We start from the raw sequence: 13,188 nt of genomic DNA on the forward strand, positions 1-13,188 counted from the left end.
GGCAAAGTTCCTAGATAAGAAAGAAAGGAAACAGACAATTGAAAGAGACATTGCCTTGGGTGTGTTTATAGAAACATAAATAAGTGCTCATGGAACAGAACTTTGTACATTATCAAGGAACAATGAGGGATCAAGGGTGGTTGTAGACAAAAGCAGGGGCCAGCTAGAACATGAAATGCCCCACTTCTGCAAAAGAACATGAATTTGATAAGTAGCAATTGGGACAAAGCACTTACAGGTAAGGTTGTTTTGTTTTTTAATAAAATTGCCAGACTTCTAAGGCACTTAGGCCTTGGTACTTGTGACACTAAGAAGGTTTGAAACCATACTGATCATATATTCGTAGTGACTCCTGTATGGGAGGTGCAGATCCTTCTGAAAGTGTCAGCCAACTTTTTACTCTTAAGTACTTTGAAATCTTGGTTTATCTGCAGCCTCGTGATACAGAAGAAAAGTGTTAGTGTAGGATTTGGAAGTCAAGCATTCAAGTCCAAGCTCTAAATATGTGAGTCTTGTGACGGAGCATATATCTCCCAGTCCTACCAATTCTGATCTCTAAAAATGGAAGCAAAATAGTACTTTTATCTTAGGCTGATTTAAGGATTGAAGTCGATAACCCGTGTGAAGCTCCTAGCACATTACCTGGTAGGAGTGCTGGATTCCTGCATCCTGACAGCATTCTTGTTTTTTATTGTTTTCATTGTGTTCTCCTTTTTAAAATGGAGAAAAGCTAATTCTGGCAACTTTCAGAGTTTTTTTTAAAAAACAACCAGCTTAAGTTTCTGTATTCTGAATGCTCAATACATCAATGTGCACTGTCTCCATCAGCACCATCGTTACTATAATAGAAATTGAAATGAGATCTCTAATATAAGAAATCAATAAACCTCTCTGTCTCTCTACCAGACAGGAAAGAGCCAATGTGTAAAACACTTGCAGTTCACCAAGTGGCCAGACCATGGCACTCCTGCCTCAGCAGATTTTTTCATAAAATATGTCCGTTATGTGAGGAAGAGCCACATTACAGGACCCCTCCTTGTTCACTGCAGTGCTGGTGTAGGCCGAACAGGGGTGTTCATATGTGTGGATGTTGTGTTCTCTGCCATCGAGAAGAACTACTCTGTAAGTATGTGATAAAGCAGATGAACTGATAATGCCTCTAACCATGCTTCTCACAGCCTGCTCTTGCTGGACAGCTGTGATCTGAGCAGCACAGCACGTAGAGTGCACATTAGCTTAGGAGGTTTCATTCTCACTGGGTTTGCTTCAGGCTCCTGCGACTGCGGTGAGGATTAACGTGAGTTATATCAGTGACTAGCTAGGAAAGTGTAGAGAGTGATGGGTACTCTGTAAGTAAGCAGTCATTTCCTTCCTTTGTGAGCCACTTAGGGCTTTAGTATTTCTTTTAGATAATTTCAACCAAATATTCTTGCTTTCCGTAAGAAAATCTGATGTGCATGTATGTTGAAAAATGTTGAGCTCAGAGTTGATGAAGGGCCTCTAGGCTTAACTGCTGATTTTACTATCTACTTTAGATTTGAGTGGTTTTATATAAATTGCTCATCCTCTCTCAAATACCAGTTGTATTATTTTGTACACTTTTGTGGTTTATAACTTTTAACTGTGTGTTTGTATGTGGATGTGCAAACATGCCAGGAGAGGAGAGACACATGAACCCTCCTGGAGCTGGAGTGACAGGTGGTCGGTCATAAGTTGTTCAGCATGGCTGCTGGGAATTGAACTCTTTAGGAGCAGTGTGTCCTCTGAGCAGGGAGCCATCTTCCCAGCCTCAAAATTAGTGTTTTTTTTTCCAACATAAAATGAGGAGATAAGTATTCATGGGTATGAGCCAAACATTAGCAATCCCTTACTCTCTCCCGAACTGAACTGTAAGAGACGGAGTCTGATATATGGTGGTTATACACTGCTTTATTGTTGTCTGTGTGCCACAATAGCTTGCTTCCTGAACTATTCCGGGCTGTAGTACTGAGGAAGAGATGTCTGCTGATTGTGCAGGCCCTAGGGAAGGTGGCTCTTACACTGCCCTAAGGACGTGAAGTCCTTAGCCCAGTCAAAAGGTGAAGAGCCATGTGCCCTGACAGGTTTGTTCTGAAGTTACTTTCTTGTGGGACAAAGTCAGATTCCTGAAGTCTAGGGCTCTGCACAGCCATTATCCATTAGAGGCAGGCCTTCCTGTGGTGAAAAATGGCTGCTATATTTTCAGTGTTCACCCACAGAGGACATCAAGGAGGAGCTAGAAAAACAGTCCTTAGGGAAAGATGAATCTCTTTTCAAAAGCATGGGCTTCTATCTCCTAGCATTTCACTTTCTGACTGTGTGTTAGTCTCCGAACACTAAAGGATGGCCCTGGCCTGGTCTGGCCACTCATGACTACAGGCCATGAGAGTGAGACTGGGAATGCTATTGTTTTCCAAAGCAAACTCGGAATATCATGATGAAGAATTCATATAAGCTGGATGGTCAGAAAAAGGCACCTGTCCTAAAATGTTTGCATGTTCATCCTTGTTCATATCACTGTGGCACTGTACATGCTCCCTGTTATCTTTTGTCAAATGGAAGTAGCACCGTGCCCCCACAGAATAGCTTCTTCCACGTGAAATGTGCCTTATTTCTGATCTTACACAGCTTATGTGGCAGTTTAATTAATTAATTAACTTAAGCCAATTAAGTTAATGGTTCCTTTGTTTTGTTAGCTAGTACATCTTTGTAAATAATACAAGTGCGGTTTTAGCACACCACAAACAATAATTTTTATAAAATGCAATTTTATGTGGAGACTCAATTCCAGTAGAATTTGTTTGATCTTTTTTACTCTTCATTTCTTCTCAGTCATTTTCATTGTCTTCTTGTTGTTATTGTTATAGTGGTTGTTATAGTTGTTGTTGTGGTTATTGTTGTGTGTTGTAGATGTGGTAGTTGTTGTTGGCCAATACAACCACACCCGGAAGACTGTGTCTGTTCTGGTAAGATAAATCAGCAAAGCTTCTTTTCCTATCAGTAAATTAAGGTTGAGGACTGCAGACTTATTGCCATAATTTTACTCAGCACTGTTGCAGTGTTAAAGCTCCCAAAGAAATATAGGTTTTAATTTTAATGACTTTAACTTAGTTTCCCTTTTTGTGCATCATGCTTCAAATATCAAGTCTAGGAACCTAGATTTTGAGAAATTCAAGTTTTATATTTTAGACCCAAGTCCACACTCTCTGTTGAGTATGTAAAGCATGGAGTTTTGACTGAGAATTAGTCTCTATTTCCTTGTTGGCCTTGGGTAATCAGTTGTTCCAGAAATGGTGTTGAAAAGTTTATTCTTCCTACACAGAATTGTCAATATACCTTTTTCAGAAATTACTTAGTGCATTCTCATGGGGCTGTGCTGGCCTGTATTCTGTTGCATTGATCTATGTGTCTCATTTTGCTGCCAGTACCAACCTTTGGATCTCTGTAACTGTGTAAAAGATTTAATATTAGATAGAGTGGTTCCTTATACTTCATTCTTAAATTTCAAAATGTCTCGGCCAGTTCAGAGTCTGTGTTTTCCAGTGTAAATTTCGTGATTAGTTTGTGCCTTAGTTAGGATTTCTATTGCTGTGATAAAGCATCATGACCAAAGGTTTATTTCAGCTTACAGTTCCATGTCACAATAGTACATCACTGGTGGAAGTCAGGGCTGGAACTCAAGGCTGCACCGAGGCAGGAGGAGTGGTGATTACAGGATTTCTTCACATGACCAGCCTGCCCAGGGATGCCGCAACTGACAGTGGGCTAGGCCCTCCCACATCCATCACCACTCAAGAAAGCACACCACAGACTTGCCCATGGCAAGTGTTATTGGAGGCATTTGCTAGGTTAAGATTTCTTCTTTCCAAATATGTCCCTAATCTCTGACAAGTTGACATAAAACTAGTCATCACAGCTTGCCTTCTGGGATTGTGGTAAAAATTACTTTGTGTCTATATAAATTTTGGGGAGAACTGACATCTTTCCTGTATTGAGTCAGCAAATCCATGAATATATTATATATTTCCTCATTTAATAGGTCTTTTAAAGATTCTTTGGTAAGCATTCCACAATTTTCTGAATATAAATTCTTTAAGTGTTCTGTTAAATTTATCCCATTTAATTTTCTTTGACCAAATTTGAAATTTTACTATTTTAAATTTCAGTTTTCCCATATTTCTTGCACTGAAAGTAAGACATAGAAATGCAAATGATTTTTGCATGTTGGTTTTCTATCCTATGACCTTGTCAAGCTCATTTATTCTGAGTCTTATTTGTGGCTTAGTTACTTGTCATTTCTACGTAGATGATTTGTGTCATCTGCAACTAGATCTATTGCTTTCTTTTAACTATGCATGGCTTTTTTTATTTTCTGGACTGATTCCCCTATAATTTGTTCTATACAAGAACCTAGGGGGAAGATGAAAGGCAGGCTAAAGATTAGGAAAAAATAATTTCAAACTATGAATCCAAGAAATGCCATGCATCTGGAATACATAAGGAACTCTGACAAACAATGCCTGCCAGGCAGCAATGAGGACCCAAGGTCAGGCCCGAGGCCTGCATAAGAAGTTGAGCACTATTCCGTTCATATTCCACCCACTTGTGATCCTCGCATTTGGGAGGCAGAGACAGGTGGATCCCTAGAGATGATTGATTAGCCAATCTAGCCTAATTGATGAGACCCAGGTTCCAGAAGGAATCTGCCTCATAAAAGATGGTGAACAACTCTTGAGGGATAAGACCTAACATTGACTTCTGCATTGTATATGTACACACACACAAGCACCCCCCCCCACACACACACACAAGAGAGAGGGGGGATAAATAATATGATTATAGTTGGGAAATCTGAAAACATCATGTCAGCATAGCCTGAGTTCCATGCCTATACAGTGCTGGCACCACACTGCCTTTCCAGATGAGTGCCTGTGCTGCGGCTGATCCATGGGCTGCTTGCTTGGTCACTCTCAGCAGAGCTCACTACCAGTGCCCAGTGGCGGGAAGACTTCCTAAATTCTTCACATTTCTGCACCATGTCATTATGACCTAGCAGCAGACCTTTGTGGCCGGCAGTCTGTGGCCACCTCTAGCTGTCAGGTGCACACTACAGTGTTAGTGAATCATCAGGGCTCTTTCTATAAGAAACATGCATGCTCACGTGGTCAAGGTAGGCATTCTATGCTTGTCCAGAATCATACTGCTGCTTTCAGTTCTCTGTGATTAGCATACAGGGAGTAAGTTCTTTGAGAGTGTTCTTCCTCACAGATGATGGTTTTCTTCTTCCCCTTTTAAAGCCTGCTAAGACAAGTCTTTCTTTCTTTTTTTTAATTAGGTATTTTCTTCATTTACATTTCAAATGCTATCCCAAAAGTCCCCCATTATCTTCCCCCACCCACTCCCCTACCCACCCACTCCCACTTCTTGGCCCTGGCGTTCCCCCGTACCGAGGCATATAAAGTTTGCAAGTCCAATGGGCCTCTCTTCCCAGTGATGGCCGACTAGGCCATCTTCTGCTACATATGCAGCTAGAGACACGAGCTCCGGGGAGTACTGGTTAGTTCATATTGTTGTTCCACCTATATAGGATTGCACATCCCTTTAGCTCCTTGGGTGCTTTCTCTAGCTCCTCCATTGGGGGCCCTGTGATCTATCCAATAGCTGACTGTGAGCATCCACTTCTGTGTTTGCCAGGCCCCGGCATAGCCTCACAAGAGACAGCCATATCAGGGTCTTTTCAGCAAAATCTTGCTGGTGTATGCACTGGTGTCAGCATTTGAAGGCTGATTCTGGGATGGATCCCCGGGTATGGCAGTCTCTAGATGGTACATTTACACAATGGAGTACTACTCAGCTATTAAAAAGAATGAATTTATAAAATTCCTAGGCAAATGGATGGACCTGGAGGGCATCATCCTGAGTGAGGTAACCCAATCACAAAGGAACTCACACAATATGTACTCACTGATAAGTGGATATTAGCCCAGAAACTTAGAATACCCAAGATATAAGATACAGTTTGCAAAACATATGAAACTCAAGAAGAAGAAGACCAAAGTGTGGACACTTTGCCCCTTCTTAGAATTGGGAACAAAACACTCATGGAAGGACAAAGACAAAGTTTGGAGCTGAGACAAAAGACAAGTGTTTCTTATTCATGAGGCTGGGCTTTAAGACGTGTATTGCGACTGGAAAGGAGACCTTTCTAGTTACCTCTTGATATCTCTTTTCACTAGAAGGAGATAGAGAGTACTCATTTGTCAATTTGTGAGTTTATGTTCTCCATTGTCATCTCATTTCAGTTTGACATTATGAACATAGTGACCCAGATGAGAAAGCAGCGCTGTGGCATGATTCAAACCAAGGCAAGTACTCCCCGTGTAACTTGACAAACACCATGCTGCAGAAGCAGTGGGTCTAATGTAGTATTAAGTTTCTAGACAGTAACTTGAAATGTGAACTTGCCTCTATTTATGTCTGTCTGCCTATCTCTCTCTATCTATCTATCTATCTATCTATCTATCTATCTATCTATCTATCTATCTATCTATCTACTTATCTAACTATCTACCTGCTATTGGCATGTTATAAAATGCTTTTTTCGTATTACAGATTAGTTTGTAATTGCCAGGAGAAACAAAAAGAATATTTATAATAACAACAGTTGCCTCTGAACTGATATGTATACTATGTATGTCTATATAAGTAGAGATATGTTTGGGTTTATAAACATATAACAATTGTATACATTTGAAATGTTAAAGTTAATGTGAATCTTTTAAAATTGGAGTGAGGTTGGCTAGAGATATAAGATATAAGGAAGTGGATGCTGACATTTTCCTTCCTTTTAGAATCTCTGTTAAGGAGTCCTAGGCCAAGACATTTATTTTGATTATTTATGTCCTTCATATTTCAAGTCTATACTTGCATAAGGAAGTTCCTAAGTGTTTATAGATGAACATTTGTTATTTGAGGAGACTTTTCTTATGTGACTGAAAAACCTTGCAGATGTGATCTTCCATGGGAGACAATGGGGCCTGTTCACTTACCACTGTGTCATGTGTGTGTGCGTGTGTACAGGAGCAGTACCAGTTTTGTTATGAAATTGTGCTTGAAGTTCTTCAGAACCTTCTGGCTTTGTATTAAGAGAGACTTCTGCGCCTGTCCCTCGAGGTTACCGAGCAGCTTGGAGCCTGAGCCGTGCTGAAGCGTCTGCGGGCCGTGCAGTCTGCCTTCTGATTTTTCTCTCTGAAAGTCCCTGAAGGTAGCACTACTGGGCACAGAGTGAACTGTTTCCACTTGATCTTTCTGAACAAGAGCAAAATACCCTCCATGCCTTCTACGGAAACGGAAGTTGCATGAAACAACCTCCGCTTGGCTGTCTGGTTTGTGGTATTACAGAGCTTAATAAAAGACTTAGATGTGTTTGATAAGATTTTATTTGGAAAGGTGGTCAAAAGCCTCAGACAATTTCTAACACTTTACAAGCCCTACTCTGGGAGAACATGGGGGCAGTAAACTGCAGGCTCACAGACTGCCCTCTTGTGGTCATTTTGGAGACACGTGAAATGTGTGTTAGAATCTATACTTCCAGCTGGTAACCGAATAACTCAAAAGGACTCTAATTAGGGTGGACTGACTTTTGATATAAAATGGGTTTTGTGTCTTATACTTCCATGGTCCCAGAGTGCCCTAGGGATTTTGAAGGAAGAGCTACCTTCCTGGAGGAGCAGTCAGACCCTTGTCGGCTGCCCTGGCAAGCACCTTGTAGGTGACTAGTGCCCCTCCTTACTATCCCCTGAACACACTGGTCAGCAGTGCCAAACTAAAATAGACATCCATCTGTAAATTCAGTGGAAATGTTTGCCGGGCCCAGGCAGACTTCTCTCCTGCCCTGCCCCACAGTTAACATACTTTTCCATGTGCTTTATCAGAAGCAAGGGCTACACGACACGTGCCTCTGGATCTTTAGCTAGCCCATAAATGTTAATATGTGATATTGTTATTTAAGTTTGAGTCATTCTTGGTACCTGTTGTATCAAGGTTTTTTTCTTTTTAACTAAGATCTAAAAAAGATTTTTTTTTCCTCTAGAGGACCATTAAGTCATTTCTTTCCTCTACAGGAATATTTAGATGCTGGACATTGGACTAGATTTTGGAAAGCCAAATTCATAGTTGTAAAAGTAAAAATTTCCACATGCTTGTTAAGAAAACTCTGGTCCGCTGTTCCATTCATTATATCAGGACTCAGACAAATGTGGTGGTTCCTTGGTTAAAGGCTTTCAATGATTAGACACTCCTAATTATCAGCCACAAAGAAATTGATAAGCGTATTTGTACAGTGAATTCAGAACTGTGAATCATATTGAAAATTCCTAAAATTATAAATGCTAAACTTTTAAGAGGCTCATTTCTTTGGTTAAATGAATACACTTGAATTGGTTGAATTAAAATTGATAATTCTCACTTTAGAAATAATTATATATAATTATACTATAGAAATATTATATATTATATATATATTTGACCTTAACTCAAGTTGATGATTATAGCTATTTATACTGTTTATATACATAATGATCTGTGCTGAACAATAATATCATTCTGATTATTGGTTATTAACATTTGTAACTGTAACTGTATTTTCATTCTGTTACTATAAAATAATAAGTATAATATAGAAGAATATTCTCACCATGGCCTGTATGTTGTTATTAAATGAAAATATTTACTATGCATTGCCTGGAGTGTTTTAATTGATCAGGATCTTGTGATTTCTTGTGACGAAGCCATCCCCGTGTCTTGAGCATGCCTCCTCTTTCAGGTGTGCCATGTTTTTACAGCTAAACTACTTTGAGTTTTGCAGGGAATTTAAGTAAACATGGAAACACTGACTGCATTTGATTTCATTTCATTCTTGAAGGTGAATTTCAAAGCAAAAACTTTGGATTGCTTGAAATCCTGACTTCTACACTAGTAGTGAATCATTTCCTACCTTGGATGTGAAACCCTGGTGAGGATGTGACAGCTGACTTAAAGAAAGCTTAAAGATATTTAAATATAAGCATGGATATTTAGTAACTTTCAACTTCAAAAAAAAATTAATGATGCTTAAGTGTTAGACCAAGACTTTTCAGACATAAGTATTACATATTTACCTCCACACTGGTTTTACTAATCAATTTTTCTTTGGACCTTTTCCCTCTTGGCCTCTCTGGAACACTCAGCTTCCAATGGACCTTAAATATATGACTCAAAGGCCATTTCAGTGATTTATTTTATTGAAAACTCTCAAAGGAAAACACCTTGGAAGACCTAAAGTGAAAGTTCCATTTCCTACTTAGTTTTTTCTAAGCCCTGGAAAGACTCAGGTTTGGTTTTGTTTATTTTCCTGTGTTGTCTTGAGATCTGAATAACTGAAGAATGTATCAATCAGTGGACTCAGTAGGGAGGGTGGACAGCTCAGAGCTCTGAGTCTATAGCTATGATCCAAAAGTAGGGTAATGCTTTCATTAGGAAGCAGTCTGAATGTGAAGGAATCATAGAAGCTTCCCAATCCAGCTGTCATCTCTGAAGGTTGAAAATGAGAAAGCTTTTTAGAAAATCGCATCGTATTTGAGGGTGGAGAAGTAGAGCCTATTAACAAGCCACTAACACTGTCACCGAGGAGTTATCTGGTAGCTAGAAAGAGTATGGGGATACACAGTACAATTGTTGTTATTAGGATTAGAAAGGTAGAACAAAATTACTTGTTTGCCTTCATAAAAATAATAGCTTACTGAAAATATTAGAAAATGTATCCCAAAGTTACAATTCAAGGTACATTAGTAAAATTTACTTTTCCTATAGCTATTCAGCTATATTCAGCTGTATTCAGTTATATTCAGCATAGTAACCATAGCGTGCCTTCCTTTGTAATGTTGTAGGCTCATTGGCTTACAAATTATTATCTGCAGCTGCTTTTTGCTATAATAGAAAAGTCTGAGTTATTCATATTTTCGGGGATCACATAGTTCATGCAGTCTAAAGTGTTTACTTCCTGGCCCATTTTAAAGTAGGGTTTGCCAATTCCTTTACATCAGCAACAGAGGTATTAAACATGAAACAACAAAAGAGTTGTATAAAAATCAGACATAGGCATGGTGGCACATGCTTTAACTCCAGCCCTCAGAGGGCAGATGTCTGTGAGTTCAAGGCCAGCCTGGTACACATAGTGAGTTCCAGGCTAGCCAAGCCTGGACAGTAAGACCCTCTTTCAAAAACCCAAACAACTTAAGATTGAACTTAGTAAGAACCGAGTAGTCTATGATCAGGTTCGAGATGAGCGATAAATTCACTACATACCCAAGATAGTTTTGAAAAAGGAGTTAGTTGAGACGAAAGAGAATAATGAAATGATGGTGGAAAAGTCAAAGTGTTTTAAACACTGTGGTTCTGGGCAGGAGTGTAGTTCAGTGGTAGAGCGTTTGTCTAGCATGCATGAGGCCCTGAGTTAGATTCATTGTGTGTACGCTTGGGTGGATGTGTGCCTCTGTGTGCCTGTGGCAGTCAGAGCACAGCTACCAGAGTCAGTTTTCTTCATTGCTATGTGGGGCTTGACTCAGGTCATCAGCCTTGGCAGTTAGTGGCTGTAACCGCTGAGCCTCCTCACTACCCCAGATCTATTTTGTATTTTTAAAAATGTGTTATATGTTAAAGTTAGTATTGAAAGTCCAGAGCTTAACAAATAGAGCAAATATTGATGGATCTGATAATACTGAGAAGATAAACAGATGCACAATTATGTTTAGAGAGTTCAACACTTGTCTTAGTAATTGTTAGAATAAGAAGGAAAAATGAGAGATATTGCTTGGGTCTGGATTGTCAACCAGATCCATATGCTATTTATAGACACTGTACCAAATTATAGCAGAATATGCTTTCTTTTAAAATGTAAGGATATTCTGTAAGAATTTTATACCTCAGTCAAATTTAAAAGAATTATTAATATATATGTATGTTTATGTGTGAACTAAAATCATACATTGTGTCACCATATGAATGTGGAGGTCAGAGGACAACTTGTAAAGGAAGTGGGTTCTCTTCTTTCACCATGTGTGTCGCAGAGATCAGGGCTGGCAGGCTTGACAGCAAAAGCCCTCATCTATTAAGCCATCTCACCAGCCCAGTCTGTATATTTTAAATAACTCAGAAGTCAAAGTGGAAATAAAAAAAAGAACTTAAAGAGTACTTCAAACTAAATGAAAATAAAACTTTTGAGATTCGTTAACATAGTCAGGAGAGACAATGTGTAAATTTGGTTTGAGTTCTGCTGTATTTTATACCAATGAGACCTCAGTCAGCTATTGGATGGATCACAGGGCCCCCCAATGGAGGAGCTAGAGAAAGTACCCAAGGAGCCTAAGGGGTCTGCAACCCTATAGGTGGAACAACAATATGAACTAACCAGTACCCCCGGAGCTCGTGTCTCTAGCTGCATATGTATCAGAAGATGGCCTAGTCGGCCATCACTGGAAAGAGAGGGCCATTGGACTTGCAAACTTTATATGCCCCAGTACAGGGGAACACCAGAGCCAAAAAGTGGGAGTGGGTGGGTAGGGGAGTGGGGGGGGGTATGGGAGACTTTTGGGATATCATTGGAAATGTAAATGAAGAAAATACCTAATAAAAATGATAATAATAATAAAAAACTATTCCCAAGCTGAAAATTCAAATCTGAGGGGACATTTATGTTGAAGATGATGCTGAGACATGAGAATGGACAAGCTGTCCAAAGAATGTTAGAATGGGAAACCAAGGACTGAACCTGGGATCTCCAGTGTTCTTTATCACCCTTGGTGGCCTGACTGCAAAGCCCCTTGTTCAGTCATAATGTGTACTGTGTGATACTATCCCTTGGATAACATGAACAGACATTCATTTCCCACAGGTGGGCAACTGATGACATATTAAAGTAGTGTTACTGTTGAAATATAACCTTCAACAGTGAGTTTATTGGGCTTATTTCAGGAGTATGGGTTAGGGATTACTTATAGGAACACAGTCTACTCAAAAGCAACCGCGTTATCAAAAGCCCACCCTCGAAGGGGTGAAATTCATTAAAACTAGTATTCTGGAGTTCTCTGCATGACTTGCAGGCATAGACAGGTCAAAGTTTCCCTTCCTCAGTAGTTATTCTTATATAACCCTGTGGAAGGAGGTACCCTGTTAGACTGGTAAGATTCAGGGACTTCATGAGACTTGTGTGTTGTTTATTTCCTGAGTAGTAAGGAGCACTCCTCAAGTAGAATGCTTCTAGAAATTGCTACACAATGGTGTCTGCCCCCCATATTATTCTTTCATCTGTGTTCCCCAAGCTCTGTGCTGAAAGATCTCTCTTAATTAGTAACAGCCTGCAGATATTCACTGGAGAGTGTAGTAGTTTCATCTGAACGCAGTAGTTGAACCTATATGTATATTCATCAGAGGTGGAAGTGGGTGCTCGCTTCGACAGCACATATACTAAAATTGGAAAGATACAGAGAAGATTAGCATGGCCCCTGCGCAAGGATGACATACTAATTTGTGAAGCGTTACATATTTTCTTGGTCTTACAAAGATTATATGCCCCAGTACAGGGAGATGCCAGGGCCAGGAAGCGGGAGTGGGTGGGTTGGGGACCAGGGCGGGGGGCAGGGGGAGGGTATATGGGACTTTCGGGATAGCATTTGAATTGTAATTGTATTGAAGAAAATATCTGATAAAATAGTTTAAATAAAAAAAGAGGTGGAAGGGGCTAAGGTCTATAAAGTATAAAACAATGTTTTATAAAGTATTTTATCAAGTGTATACATTATTTAATATTAACAAGAGTTGAGGGCTTAGTGAAGTATAGTTTTGGGGTTTATTTGGTTTTGTTTGTTTGTTTGTTTGTTTGTTTTTCTCAGACAGGATTTCTCTCTGTAGTTCTGGCTTTCCTGAAACTCTCTTTGTAGAACAGACTGTCTTTGAACTCAGAGATCCACCCGCTTCTGCCTCCCAATTGCTAGGATTAAAGGTGTGGGCTACCACTGCCAGGTGAAGTATAATTCCTTTAACAGAGTCACACACTAAGGGTGAATCTTAGAACAAAATTTGAGCAGAACAGGGAGAAAGGGTGAAGAAGTCCAAATAGAAGAGAGTAGAATGAGA

The 13,188-nt window shown here is 39.7% G+C and overlaps 1 protein-coding gene and 1 non-coding gene across 7 annotated transcripts in view; both read left to right on the forward strand.

Annotated features, from left to right (window-relative positions):
• Ptpn20 (protein tyrosine phosphatase, non-receptor type 20) overlaps positions 1-8,755 on the forward strand; it is a 51,562-nt gene extending 42,807 nt beyond the window's left edge. For 5 of the 6 annotated variants that reach the window (XR_383149.4, XM_006518728.4, XM_030247694.1 and 2 more), the window contains 3 exons: positions 907-1,122; positions 6,321-6,383; positions 7,099-8,754. Coding sequence is in view for 5 of the 6 variants with exons in the window: in XM_006518728.4 (XP_006518791.1) it covers positions 907-1,122; positions 6,321-6,383; positions 7,099-7,164 (345 nt within the window). In the remaining variant the exon portion in view is untranslated. Of the gene's footprint in view, positions 1-906; positions 1,123-6,320; positions 6,384-7,098 lie in introns of all 6 variants that reach the window. The other variant, NM_008978.2, reaches the window with a different exon arrangement.
• A 3,740-nt stretch (positions 8,756-12,495) lies between these two features.
• On the forward strand, positions 12,496-12,602 carry Gm26228. The gene has a single exon (XR_003951321.1). It is a non-coding gene; the product is annotated as a U6 spliceosomal RNA (small nuclear RNA).
• Positions 12,603-13,188: the final 586 nt, after the last annotated feature.

The sequence above is a fragment of the Mus musculus genome, chromosome 14, assembly GCF_000001635.26.
Source record: "Mus musculus strain C57BL/6J chromosome 14, GRCm38.p6 C57BL/6J".
Taxonomy (NCBI): Eukaryota; Metazoa; Chordata; class Mammalia; order Rodentia; family Muridae; genus Mus; species Mus musculus.